General features: G+C 36.7%; 3 protein-coding genes across 3 annotated transcripts; 2 read left to right on the forward strand and 1 right to left on the reverse strand.

Moving 5' to 3' along the window:
• Nucleotides 1-334: 334 nt before the first annotated feature.
• LOC131794746 (uncharacterized) lies at nt 335-3650 on the forward strand. The gene is made up of 2 exons (XM_059112292.2): nt 335-856; nt 2534-3650. The coding sequence occupies exons 1-2, from the start codon at nt 497-499 to the stop codon at nt 2696-2698; spliced, it is 525 nt and encodes a 174-aa protein (XP_058968275.1). The 5' UTR covers nt 335-496; the 3' UTR covers nt 2699-3650.
• A 35-nt stretch (nt 3651-3685) lies between these two features.
• On the reverse strand, nt 3686-7336 carry LOC131794686 (galactosylceramide sulfotransferase-like). Its single transcript, XM_059112221.2, has 2 exons — nt 7112-7336; nt 3686-6226 (listed from the first exon to the last, which is right to left on the reverse strand). Exons 1-2 carry the CDS (start codon nt 7228-7230, stop codon nt 4891-4893), a joined length of 1455 nt encoding a protein of 484 aa, XP_058968204.2. The 5' UTR covers nt 7231-7336; the 3' UTR covers nt 3686-4890.
• A 2658-nt stretch (nt 7337-9994) lies between these two features.
• Nucleotides 9995-12774, forward strand: LOC131794688 (uncharacterized). Its single transcript, XM_059112230.2, has 2 exons — nt 9995-10725; nt 12622-12774. Exons 1-2 carry the CDS (start codon nt 10123-10125, stop codon nt 12772-12774), a joined length of 756 nt encoding a protein of 251 aa, XP_058968213.1. The 5' UTR covers nt 9995-10122.
• Nucleotides 12775-13075: the final 301 nt, after the last annotated feature.

The raw sequence follows: 13075 nt of genomic DNA on the forward strand, positions 1-13075 counted from the left end.
TTTCAGCGAAACGTTTGTAGTTAAACGTGTCTAGCCGGTTGAAATGGCCAAAGAAAACACCGAGGGTCAAATTTTCAAAGTCTCGTTAATTGATTTCTTAAATTTTTCCCTAAAGTAAATCTGATTCCCCTTTAAACATTTAAGATAAAAGGATGCCACTAAAGTGCTTATCTCCTCCAGACGCTAAAATCAACCAGTGTATTATCATCTGTCAAAAAAAAATGTAAATATTTCCTTTGAAAACATGAATATTCGACTGAATTTAATGTCCCGGAAGCACATCTGGCTTGTACAGTCTAAAGCGACAACCTCTCAACAACATTAAAAGGAATTGCGCTTCGAGAGGGCATTTTGAGTGAGCTTCAATCAAAGCATCGGCTTATGGTAAAAGAGCTACCAGCTGTCGCTCTATTCAGTTGGTGATGCTCGCTTAGACTTAATAATATTCCTATTCCTGGTGAAAATCAGAAGAAGGAGAAGAAAGAAATAAGCTGAAATGTTTCCAGTGGGATTAATGCGTGTTGGATATCGAGAGTATGACGTTGGAGTGCTATTTTTAATTATCTCGAGTCAATTCGTGATTTCGTTTACAACCTCGTCAACGTCCTCTCCGAAAACCACAAACACTGCGGAGATTTCATCCAGAAAAACGACCAGATATGTTTCCACCATCCGAAAAAGCCAACAAGCAAACAATTCACATATATCTGGTTTTACGACGACCTTTTTTCCGACATCAGTGATAGAAAATCGGAATTCTGTAAATGCAAGTTTGGTCAAGAGACGTCGATGTTCCCGCGAACGTAACGAGGACTGTCCTAAATTTGTCGATAGATATTCGTCATTTTATCTTAAGGTGGGTCTGACAAAATGCGAAATTAAATTGTGTGGTTTTTAGTCATGAAATGCCTCGTATAACAAGAAATTAGCGCACAGCTTGAAATGTTATTCAATGAAAATATCAAATATAATGCATGAAATTTAGTGTATTCATAATTTTTCAAATTGTGGTACTCCCTTCGAAGTTCATTTACAAACCTCTATCGAAGAGGAGTTGAAAAATGTTAAGATACTACCTATGCTCATAAACCTCACCTATACACAAGTTTAAGGGAAAATTTAAGAATAGCTACGAAAGAACGTTTGTTCATTTTGTGTGGGTGTATTGAATATTGAAATTGCATTAGGACTGAGCCATAGAAGTAAATTACTTTTTTCTTTCAATTTTAAACGAATCTTAGAGTGAATCATAGATGAATATACCTATTTTAAGATATTACTTTCAAATGGGAGTTTCATCAGTAGTTAAAAAAATCCTTTTCTATTTCATTCATACCCTCTCATCATGCTAAAAATGTAGATTTTTCTTCAAAGTTGGCGAGAAAAAGTCATTGTTTTCAAACATTGTTAATTATTAACTGAACAAAATTATCTGGTCTTTCGAATGGGCAGCTCTTCCTTTGAATCAAATTAAATGAAATAAGAAGTCAGATATGAACATTTTTTGAATATCCAAAGATCATTATTTTAAAACAAAAAAACAACAACAAAAAATAGGTTCATTTGGCAACCCTGGATTGAGTTTCTTTTCGAGTGGGCGTCAATTCAAATCAGCTTGCCCTCCCCTACAGTGTTTATTCCTCTTTTTGTGTTTTGTTATATATAATCAGTTTAAAATTCACAAACTTGTTTTGACTGGAGCTCCTAAATCTTCGTCTTTGGAATAACCCTTAGGGGGTAAAAACGAAAAACTTGAAAATGAAACCACGGGTCCTATTGAATTTGTGGCCCATGTTCCTCGCACTCGTCGTTGTAAAAAAAAAAACTTGAAGAAAAACTGCGGCTTTTGTAGACAAATCTGAACAAGAGAGAACCAGTTCTAATACAGAGCTAAAACATTCAACAAACGTTCAAAAGGAAGCCGCGGCGGCGATAAAAAATTTTAACCATTATGATGGAAAAAACTTTCCTTAATGCTTTTAAATTCTAATTGTGAAAGCAACATTACCCTAAGATGTATTTACAAACTCAGCATGTACGTGTATTTAATTGAAGCAAGCGAATTAGGCGTCAATGTTTTATTCGGCTGCACTTATATGAATGATAAATCTTCAAAACTGGACAAGTGGAAATGAGGTAAAAACATAACTACTATCGACTAAAAGAGCTTAGTTAGCTTCAAATTAAATTGTACACCGAGGGCAAAAGTTTTCACCTAAATAAGACTTGTTAGGAACAAACCATTCAAGCGATTGGTCGATTGTCGAAAGTGATGCAAAAAAGTGATACAAAACCGACGCTGTCCTCTATGGCGTTGGGTTGGAACCCCTAAGTACAGTGATTGGCTAATTTCTCCGTTACTCAGGTGCAAAGTTGTGTTGGCCCTTGGTAACGTTTTCTTTTGTGATTGTTATAGTGGTTTTTCCACGTAACTCAGTCGAATTAACTCGGGGTCCAAAATACTTGGGACAGTGCTTGAATGTTACTGATACCCCAGTTTGTAAGTTTGATCTAAGTTTTTATTGGTTAACAGATCGGAGGCTGGTTAATGCTGGGTATCGTTTTGGCGGGAATCACGGCGCTCGGTGTCACGCACTTCTTGGGGATGAGAACAATGCACAGACCAAGGAGAAGAGAACTGTCACGCATTTTGTGGGTTGAAGCTCGTACAAAGTCTAAACTGGCTAGATTTGTTTGACAGAAGTATCTGGGAAAAAAATAAAGAAAACTCACGCAAGGCCATCCGGAAAAGAAGCAGAAATTATAGAAAAAACAGGTACTGGTTGTTACCATTGTAATTCCCTACAAGTGGAAAATTTGAGAAAAGAACTATCTTATTTCATCGTAAATGTAGACTGACGGAATGTTACCTCATTCGTCTCTTGTTAAACGTAGTCGTTGGCAAGGGAGAAAGAGAGGCTGAATGGAATACCACGACAGGGCTTTCAATGGGATAAAAAGAAACTTTTGAAGTATTTATATCAATGGATACCCTGTAATGCAATCTTCAAGCTGAGAAAAACTTTTTTATTAGGCTTCGTTTCAGCAGCTGCCAAAACTGCAGTTTACCGGAAAAGACCATGGCTAAAATTATTATTTTAAAACAGATAAGAGGTGTACAATGGTAAATTACAGCTTTCTCTGTTTGTTAACTGATTGCATGCACTGACCCTTATTAACAAAATATGTCAACCTAGATGGGTCACCAAAATTTGGAATCAACGCGACGTTTAAGAGCCAGAACGATTTCTAAAAAGGTACTCGAATGAAACCAGTTCATGGAAAACAAATAAATAGAGCTGCTTCCTATCAAAATGTAGCCGTAGAATGATTAAAACTGTAACATTCTTATGTTTCACATCGCGGTGAAAGCCAACAATTATTGATGATAAAATTTTATGGTCTGTCATTCGTGGTGTGGATCGCGCCTTATTGACAACATATGTACGGCTGAAGAAAACAAACAGCTGTATCCATTGGGTACCTCTCCTTAAGAAATGCGTGAAAGAAAGTCTAAAACTTCCGTGTTAGAACTGACTACATTGCTCTCATGCTCAGTTTTGAACATTAGAAAATCACGTGTCCTCTTAGAAAGACTTACTCCTTAAAATGAGAAAGCTGCCAGCGAAAGGAGCAGCAGACTAGTTCAAGTACTTGTTAAAAATCTCAATCTCTCTCAATCTCTCTCTCTCTCTCTCTCTCTCTCTCTCTCTCTCTCTCTCTCTCTCTCTCTCTCTCTCTCTCTCTTTCTCTCTTTCTCTCTCTCCTGTATGTGGTTTTAGTTCTCCTGTATGTGGTTTTAGTTAAACGTATCCTCCTACATTACCATCGATCAACAATGAAAAAAAAGAAGTTTCTGGTACATTTGAATATAGGTTCGCAGGTTCCCAGTTGCAACTGGAAGCAGTGATACTTCAGTAAATGAACTTTGTTTAGTTTTTAAGTTTTTCTTTCAAAATAAACTTTAAAGACTGTTATCTCTCAAAGCGGACTTAACCCTTTAACTCCCAGAAGTTATCAACGTAAAGCTAACATCTCCCTATAATATTCATACATTATCCAGCAAAAAGTCAACGAGAATACTCAAACAAATAAGGTAGAAGTTGTTATCTTGATCTAACACCAAATTCTTGTAACTAATTTAAAGGGAAATATGTAGCAGATGGAGGGGAGAATTAACAATCAGATCTTGGGAGTTAAAGGGTTAACATTTAACGAGAAGTTCTGTGTTCCCTTAAGTATCTTCAGTGGTAGATCACAGGCGACGGTAAGAACAATAAAAAGGTAAACTCTGACCTCATCTGGAAAACATGGAAAACTTTTGACTTACATGTACAGAATTAAGAAAAAAAAATTGTCAAAACGTCTATCCACCAGAATTCCGTAAGTAAGAACCACTAAAATGTCTGCATAATTCAGTCCCTTTAGGACTGCAATGTCAGTCGTGAAACTATGTTGCACTCAGGTGTAGCTCCACAAATGGTCTGTTAAAAAAAAAAAAGAAAAAAAAAAGATCGTCTTCTGAGAAGGGTTGACTGATTAAGGGAATGAACTTAAGCGTCTATTAGTTAGGTTTGGTTTGGTCAAGGATTAACTCTTGTCATTGATTTATCGTGAAATGCCGAAAGACGATATGAACGAAAAAGAGGATGATGTAAGACGCAACTGAGGGAAACACATAACAATTAAAGTTGTCTGCAAAGCTACAAATTAAGACTAAATCAGAAATCGTCGGTTAACCCACGGTTAGCTTAATTGTGTTTTGAACAACGCAACCCACGTGCCTCTCAAGCTCAACTTAAAAAATAGTAACATAGCTGTGGTAAAATATTTACAACAATCTTGACTTGCAATTCTAAGATTGCACTTGTTCTTCACATGGAACTTGTTCTATGGCTTTGTCTCCCCTCCCTGCAAGGAGTCAGGCTTTGGCACAACAGGAGCTGCATCGGCTGATCCAACCCCTGATAGAATAGGATCATGTTCCAGATCGCTGGCCACTTCCCAGTCATTCTTAGGATCATCAAGATACTCGTCTGGTTCTTCGATTTTCTTCACTTGATTGTTTATCTTCTCTCTGAAGTATTTTACATACGAAATTTCATTTTTCATCATGTTTTCGCAAAGCTTTCTCTTCCTCATGGGGACGTTTTTCTTGAGGGAGTAGCCTTTTACGTAAACTCCAGTGTACGCCTCGTCCAAGAAGTTTCCTTTTTGCAGACAAGCTCTTGACAAGGCTTCCTTTCTACGTTTAAAAATCCTGAGTTCTTTTTGAAAACTCGGTCCCTGAGCTTTGACTTTTTTCCAGAACGTTCTATAGAAATACTGATACAGCATAAAATCGGCCTTGTTCCAGCTCTTTATATCCTCTCTAACTTCCTTATCTATAACTTTCTGCTTCTGCTTATCTTGCCGCTCGTTCAATTTGAAGTACAAAATATCTTTCAACTCCCAGCACAAAAGTCGTTTTAGAAGCAACAGGGACTCATCGAAATGTTCTAGAATCATGACCAGATCAAATTCTTTGTCCAAGAAATTTATGTATCGCTTAACCGCAGTCACATTTTGGAAGTATCGAAAATCCAAACCAAGATCGAAAAGCATCGGGTTGCGCACTAAATTAAGGGCCAAAGTTGTTTTCATCAAAGGTTTTATCTCTTGAAACGGTGGCGGAAATTTTAAAAACGTTCCAAGGGGGTCTTCTTCGTCCTTAAAACCTAACGGCTTCGCAAAATGCATGAAATTAAACACAGATTCATATTGGGAAACCGGATCCCTGAGTATTGTTATGTAGCGACTGTGCACTTTTGGAAATATATAATTCATTGGTCTTTTGTTAAATCTCGCGTGATTGCAGAGAATATTTGCCCCAAAATTGTACAAAGGTGCACTGTAGGAGACGCGAAATCTTGCTGGCCACAAGAATGTGAAAAGCTGCTTCTGCCTCGGTAGCACAAAAGTCAAGTTTTTTTTGTCTCCATATCGGTTAAGAATATTTGTGATTGTGCTACTACCAGTTTTGTGAGTTTTTAGAAACAGGACATGATTTGTCGGGGAGCATGTTTGCTCTTTCTGATGTTTTGGCGGCTTTTGACTCTTCAAGCTTGGATGGTTCTCTGGTTGTGATGATATATTTACAAACCGATACTCTGTTTGGTCTGCTTTTCGTTCTCCAGCTGACAAAATGTCAGCTCTTTCGAACTTCAAATTCCTTGTGGATGTTATCCTATTTCAAGAAAGAAAAGTTAATATTTCATTTATTGGTTGTTACCTAATTCGTGCAATTTATCACACGTAATTCCTTATCAGAGTGTATCATTGCCTTTTTAGCCTCTTCTCTTTAGACACGTAATGTACTATCCATAGTAATAATTTTATTTTCTAAGCTAAGAAAATCGTCTGTTTTTTACAAGAGAGAGTGAAGGTAAGAGAATAAACTCCTGTGTAGAACCTGTTCACATGACCCAAGAAAACTCTCTCCTATTTTTAAATCACCTTCCAATCGACAGGATTTCTATTTATTCAAAATGTAAATATCGAGACGCATGTACGTGACTTTATCCCAGAAATAGAAATTCCTGATTTTTTACAATAAGTAATAAAATAATTGAAAGGAAAGGAGGTAATTATAAAATGAGTTAACCACTGCTAACGATTGTTGTTCCCGAAAGTTTGACTATATTTTGAGCAAAAGTCAAGGAGGTTTGAGAAGCTTAAATATTAATTCATCTTCATGAAATGAGATTGAAACAGTTGTAGTTCTGCGGTATCCTTGTAAATTTGTAGAAAATTAATTATCGGAATGTTTTTAAAGACGTTATATTCTGAATTTTACCCAATACAACAGCGTTCGAAATTAAGTTTCCAATCGTTCAACATTCCTGGAAGTTAATTATCGCATTGAAAAAACATTGGAATGAGGTTAAAATTACTGCTTATATAGCTTTCGAACTGCAGCTGCACGATAAATCTGGGACAAAGATTAACACCTGTAGGGATAGTAAAATATTATTAATTTCCTGTCGATGGAATAAAGGGGGGCAAAATTGACTTCATCTGGAGAAATATCTTTATTTCTAGCAAGATCTATATGAGAAGTAATATCACTTACTTGCGCTCTACGGTAGGACAGCGAGCTGTCGACGGCAGATTGTTCATTCCATAAAAAATGATGCATATCAATGAAATCGCAGAGACACAACCGAAGAGGGTCTTCATATGGAACGCCATCACTAAGATCGTTGCCGACGTATTCCCATTTCATGTTTTCATGTTTGTCTTTAGCAACCCAGTTCCTTTAGACTTGTTAATTCACGCGTGCGTCCAATTAAGTCGCTTTGTGGCCACTTTACGCCGCCAAAGGAAGGCAAATGCTCTTTGTTTATTCCATGTGTGAATGAATGAGGCTGCGTGTTTTCAACTGTCTCCGATTAATCATTTATGATCTATGGCCATCCTTTTGTCCATTTCATCCGCGTTGTAAGTCAAGTCGACTATACTCTTTGTCCAAGTGAGCTCCAATCGTGATACTTCAAAATAACTAATTTCAAGCGTTTACAGAGAAAAGTTCTCAATTAAATAACACAAGAGCTCAAAAGTACGAAGAAAAAAATCGGTAATTTATGTAAAGAAGAATCGATCAACAGCAGGTAGCTCAGAGTGGTTGTAATTCAAAACGCGTTAAGTTGGAGCATGTGACCAACAAAACGAGCCTAAATACATTCCAAAACTGCCGAGAGTAGAGGGTTATTGTAAATAAAGGGTATTGACGTTGATTTGATATATTTACTCTCTCTAACTCGTGCCAATAGAAAAAGGGAAAATTTTTTTATTTACTATATAACCTCGAAGTAATCTTGTATTCAATGTGGCTAGAAGGAGATCAAGGATTTGGATTCAATCATGATCAGGTTTGAAGTCATGGCAAACGCTTATAACGCCATGTTCAGAGAAAATAATGAGACAAAGAGGGAGGCTTCTGAACCAGGCCTTGAGATATGTCAATTTCACTCAAGTTATTTGAAGATAGTCTCTCGAGTCTCCAACGAAAGTATGGTTTCTGAGAAGTCCGCATCAAAGTTAACACCTGTGTAATCCTCTGCACTAACGACCACTTCAACAATAAGAATAAAAATAAAAATAATTCTTATTTCTAGCGCATTACATCAGTGAAATCTCAAAGCACTTACAAAAATGGTAATGATTAATGATCCAACAAAACCTCTCCAACAATTAATTGTAAAATAAAAAGGCTTGATAAAAGAGACTTGAGTACCAGGAATAATAAATTTTAGCTTCCGGTGCTCTCTACGTCTCAAAAACGTTTGTGATTAAGCTCCCTAATATCTTCGAGAGGCGAAATGTAAACATGGTAAAGGATGAACAACAGCGAATAATTAGTTCAATTGTAAAATTATATCAGAAAACTTTGGCAAATAAAGGTTTCATTTCTTCCTTAAGTCAGGTAACTTTCAGTCTATGCTGTTCACTCCACGTTCAATGAACCAGAAATATTTCCCGTGTTTAGATCATAGAGCTACCGAAAAAGAAAAGAAAAGAAAGAATAAAATTTGAAGAAAAGAGAGCACCAAGCGTCAGCTAAAATGTATTTACGTCTGGCAAGACTTGAGTCACTTGAGTCGCAACAGTCTAGACTTGATTGTTGCGCACGTGTAACAGGAAAAAGTCATGCAATTCCATGTATGCTAATTCCAATTCTCTTCATTTACACCATTCAATAAATCGTGTATGTCGTTCTATGTTGTCACAGAAACGCAACAGACTTGTTTCTTGAGTCTCTGTTATATTTACGGTGGCTGCACGGAATCTAGCGACCGCTGGTTAAGGGAAGCAAGGACATGAAGTATTGAATAACACGTCATGACCCTCAAAGAGCATTTTTTTTGTGGCAGTTAAATAAATGATGTAAATATATTGATCCAATAAAGATTCAGAGATATCCCATGGGAAATTTTTGGAGCCGGATGTACTTCAGGATTTTCATATGGAATGCAAAAATCTTTTCTCAACAATGGCTCGTCCTCATTTCGATTTTGAAGAAGCTTTCATCTTTTGGCTATTTGCCGGGAAGAATTTTATGTAATTTCTTCGCAAAACTTTTCCTTGCCTTTTGCTTTGCCTTCTTCCTTCCTTTCCTTGTACATCAACCAAAAGTAACTCAAAATTCTGCAGAATGAGAGAAAATTTATTTGCGTTTTCAGGCGAGTGGAGGCAAACACGAGACAAACGCAAGGCTAGCGTGAAGCGTGGCTTACGCGCGAGGTGAACTTCGGATGACACGATAAAGCTGAAACAAGGGGAAAATTTCTCTTGCTCTGAGAGCACTACCCGTCACTTTTCTACTTAAGGGGTCGTTTAGTTAGTTTCTAGCCCCTACAGCTACCTAAAATTAAACTTGAGGATATAATGTGGAATTAACAAGAAAGCAAAGTTAGCTAAATAGTCTCAATTGTAAAGTAATTTCCGCTTTAGTTTGCAGAATACTCGTCAGTCGAAGATTGTATGTATGGATTCAAATAAATTAGTAAGCTCTTTGTTTGGATGAGACAGGTTTTAGTTGTATGTGGTGCAAACAATGTAACTGAGATGATGACACTAACTAACAAAAATTAAACGACATTTCTATGACGCTTGAAACAATCGCGAATTGAGTAATAAGATACTGATTTTGCGCGTAAAATAAAACAAACTATGTATTATGATAATGGTAGTGAAATGAGGTGAAACAAAAAGTTAGGGCCTTTTTGGCTCTTTTTTTTTTATTTTCTTTCTTTTTTTTTTTTGGCAAAGCAAAGATTAATTCATGAAACAACCTTTACGGTTTTTTGTCATAATAGGCCAAGAAACCTTAGGGAAAACTGAATATTTCAGCTACAATTCAAAGCAGACAGTACGTGGAATATTAAACAATGTTTATTTAAGAATTTAAAGACAAGTTTCAAAATGCAAATGAATGTGGGAGAAGTTGTTTTGTTACAGTTAGCTGCTTCAAACAGCTGCAAAGATAATGAATGTGGTCACAAATTAATCGTATTACCTTTGGTCAGTGTAAACCTCTAGGCGACTGTATAACTGGCAAAGAGCACGCCGCAGTGAAGTACGATGCTTTCTTCAAAACATCACTTCTTTCGTATAAATTTCATATTGCCGTTGGCTCTATGTCTTGGGAGTCGGTATTGTGGATTGTCCGATGCGAAAGAAACCCAAGTGATGTCTACCGCTGCCGCGATTAAAACATCATTAACTATGGAAATTAAACCTTCTATGAGGATGGCCGGATTTCGTGAGAACTATGCCACTAAAACATTAGCAGCAAGCTTGGAAATCAAGACAATTTATTCCAAATCCAAAGTGTTTACAGCGCAAGAAACAAATATTCCAGAACAATCAAGTTTTTCAGCTGAGGCCGTATTTCGACAGTCACGGGCAACAAAACGCAGTTCGACTTTTCTTTACAGCGATGCATTGACTTCCACATCGCGAGTCAATTCAGGCTCAACTCACGCTAATACCTCAACATATTTCTTCCCGGAACTTCCATCCTCTGTCGTTTCTTTTTCTCCGAATCGGACGAATCATTTTGAGTTGAATTCGACTGCCGCCCCAACTCACAATTACGATGAAAATGGAGACTGCTCCTCAGGACAAACGGTGGAGAAATCATGCGACACATATGTAACTAGATGGGTCGATTTTTACGTGAATGTAAGTATTTCTAAATGTTTCAGAAATGCTGAAATGCTTTGAATTATTTGTGATAAATTTAATCACCCTCGTCTTTTAATATGTTCTTACTGACATGCTTAGGATGAAGCAGGAACATGCCGAAGACATAGAATTCAAATAGAATTCAAAATATCATGGGTTTTAGTAGAAAAATTATTATTTGCACAGCGATTATTATCACAGGGTTTATAAATAGTGTTTTCGCATGATAAAAACGACCTGTGTACATTTAAAAAGGCACTCCACTGAGTCATGATGTCAACAACGACACGAAAATTCAAAGAAAAACTGAATATTAAGCGCGCAACCGAGTAACCAACAACGTTAAAATAATCAAAACGGATCGAATTATTTCAACGGTTAGCCAGGCCAGTACAGATCTTACGGAAAATTAGAAATCATGCTTTTATTTGAATGCATTATACGTCCGTGACACTACTAACTATTACGTGCGTGGGCAGGCGGCTCGATCAAAAGTCAACTTGTGTAGAAATACAAAAACAATGAACTAACCTATGAAATAGAAAAAGCAATAACAACAATCAAACAACCATTGTGGAAAAACCTACAAGATGAAGAATGCTAATACTAAAATTTAATGGCAGACCGAAAAAAAAATAATCAGTAAAGTGCTAAACGACCATGCTTCAAACACCTGCCTCTCCGGCAGCTTACAAGGTGCAATAGTGATCCTTAATAGACGTTGGACGTTTATTCTATGAACTCGAGGGGGAAAAAGTACAATGATTTTAGAGGCTATTAAAGGAAATTGCCCTTAGTTCTTAAATATTTCACTTATCAGGAACAAATTTGATTGGATATCATCGATTCCCAGTTATCTTACTATGCTTTTTCAGATAGATAAAGTGTACCAATTTCTAAGTGACCATGGTGACAGACCAACGTTTTTTGCATTTTTATATTGTTACAGGTCTGCATACATTATTTAAAACGTGTGCATATCAAACACGCCATCAAAAGTCCATTACTGTAATTACAACGCAGAATTTTAAGATTTAAACTTAAATCATTATTATTCACTCATGATGATTTTAAAGCAAAGATCATTAGAATTGAATTAATTCATAAAAAACACCTCAAGGCAAAGAAATTAATTATGAAGAATCCCCATTGTGAAGTCGATATGATCATTCTATAGTATCCAATGAGCCTTAGCCGAAGATATGATTGCTTTGCTCAGTTACCAAACTGATTATCGGAGCAACTAAAGTTACTTCCAGTTTTTTGTTTAATTATGCGGTGGTCATTTCTTAAATTAAACCTTCAATAATTGTCATTACCTTACCTGGGATGTCTATTTCAAGAGATGAGATAATCCTTGACAAATCAGAGTATTCACCTCTCGATAATCATTTAAGCTATTATACTAAACAAGCGATAGTGCCCCTCTTTGTAGAGAACGGAATATTTCGTTCCATTTAATGATTTAACGACCGCCATGCTGTTTTACTCTCTTCGTGGGGTGGGGCTGGCGTATCTTAGCGATCAATTTCGTTAGAAATTTTAATTCCAGAGTAAACATCCTAAATGAAGTAAACTATTATCAAATCTCTCAGATATTATTGAAAATGACGATGGAAAACATTACACTAATACGCTATCTTCAACGGAGCTTTTTTTCAATAGTTCACTTTACTAATTTGTGCTCTGTTATCATATAATAAATTTCAGTGTGATAGTTGATTGGGTTTGAGTTTATGACACTTTGAGGACGTTAGGATCGTTCTCTCCCCACCCCCCTTAGGAAAGCAAGTCACCTCTTTCACACCATGATATCCTGAAAAGTAATTTATTCTGGCGCTGTTATTATTGAGATATGCTAGTAAAGGTGAAACTTTTTGTCTTAATTCATAGATTGGGGGATGGATAATGCTGGCAGTTGTTCTTGTCGGAATTACGGTGCTGGTTTCAACTCATTTTCAAGCCAGGAAGAAAACAAAAGAGTTGAAGAGATTACCTCAATTAATGTACAAAGAAATACGTCGCAACCGAGGTCGCTGGATGTAGAAAGAGCGACGAAATATTCATCTGTAAAACATCAAAGAGGCCTTGTTCATGTGATGTCCGAGTCAGAATACCACTCTCGTTCTGGCTTTCCTTATACAGTCTTCGTCAAGGCATGAACGAAATATCGATGATTAATATTATATGCTAGACAGAACTTTAATATGACCTTGTCTACCTCTTGCGTTAAACTTCGGACCTCGTTAAACTATAGTCTGCGCTTTAATTTATGATTTAGTAACGAGACTGACGAAAGCGGTGGACCAGTATGCTACCGACTACCGTTAGCTCTTGCAATGCAACA

This window comes from Pocillopora verrucosa, chromosome 4, assembly GCF_036669915.1.
Source record: "Pocillopora verrucosa isolate sample1 chromosome 4, ASM3666991v2, whole genome shotgun sequence".
Classification (NCBI taxonomy): domain Eukaryota; kingdom Metazoa; phylum Cnidaria; class Anthozoa; order Scleractinia; family Pocilloporidae; genus Pocillopora; species Pocillopora verrucosa.

Bases quoted from the DNA above. Each gene is read 5' to 3' on its own strand.
- LOC131794746 (XM_059112292.2), top strand. From the start codon at position 497: ATGTTTCCAGTGGGATTAATGCGTGTTGGATATCGAGAGTATGACGTT. The intron at 857-2,533 runs GTGGGTCTGACA...ATTGGTTAACAG, and splicing joins ATTCGTCATTTTATCTTAAG to ATCGGAGGCTGGTTAATGCT.
- LOC131794686 (XM_059112221.2), bottom strand. From the start codon at position 7,230: ATGGCGTTCCATATGAAGACCCTCTTCGGTTGTGTCTCTGCGATTTCA. The intron at 6,227-7,111 runs GTAAGTGATATT...TTCTTGAAATAG, and splicing joins TGTCCTACCGTAGAGCGCAA to GATAACATCCACAAGGAATT.
- LOC131794688 (XM_059112230.2), top strand. From the start codon at position 10,123: ATGCTTTCTTCAAAACATCACTTCTTTCGTATAAATTTCATATTGCCG. The intron at 10,726-12,621 runs GTAAGTATTTCT...CTTAATTCATAG, and splicing joins GGGTCGATTTTTACGTGAAT to ATTGGGGGATGGATAATGCT.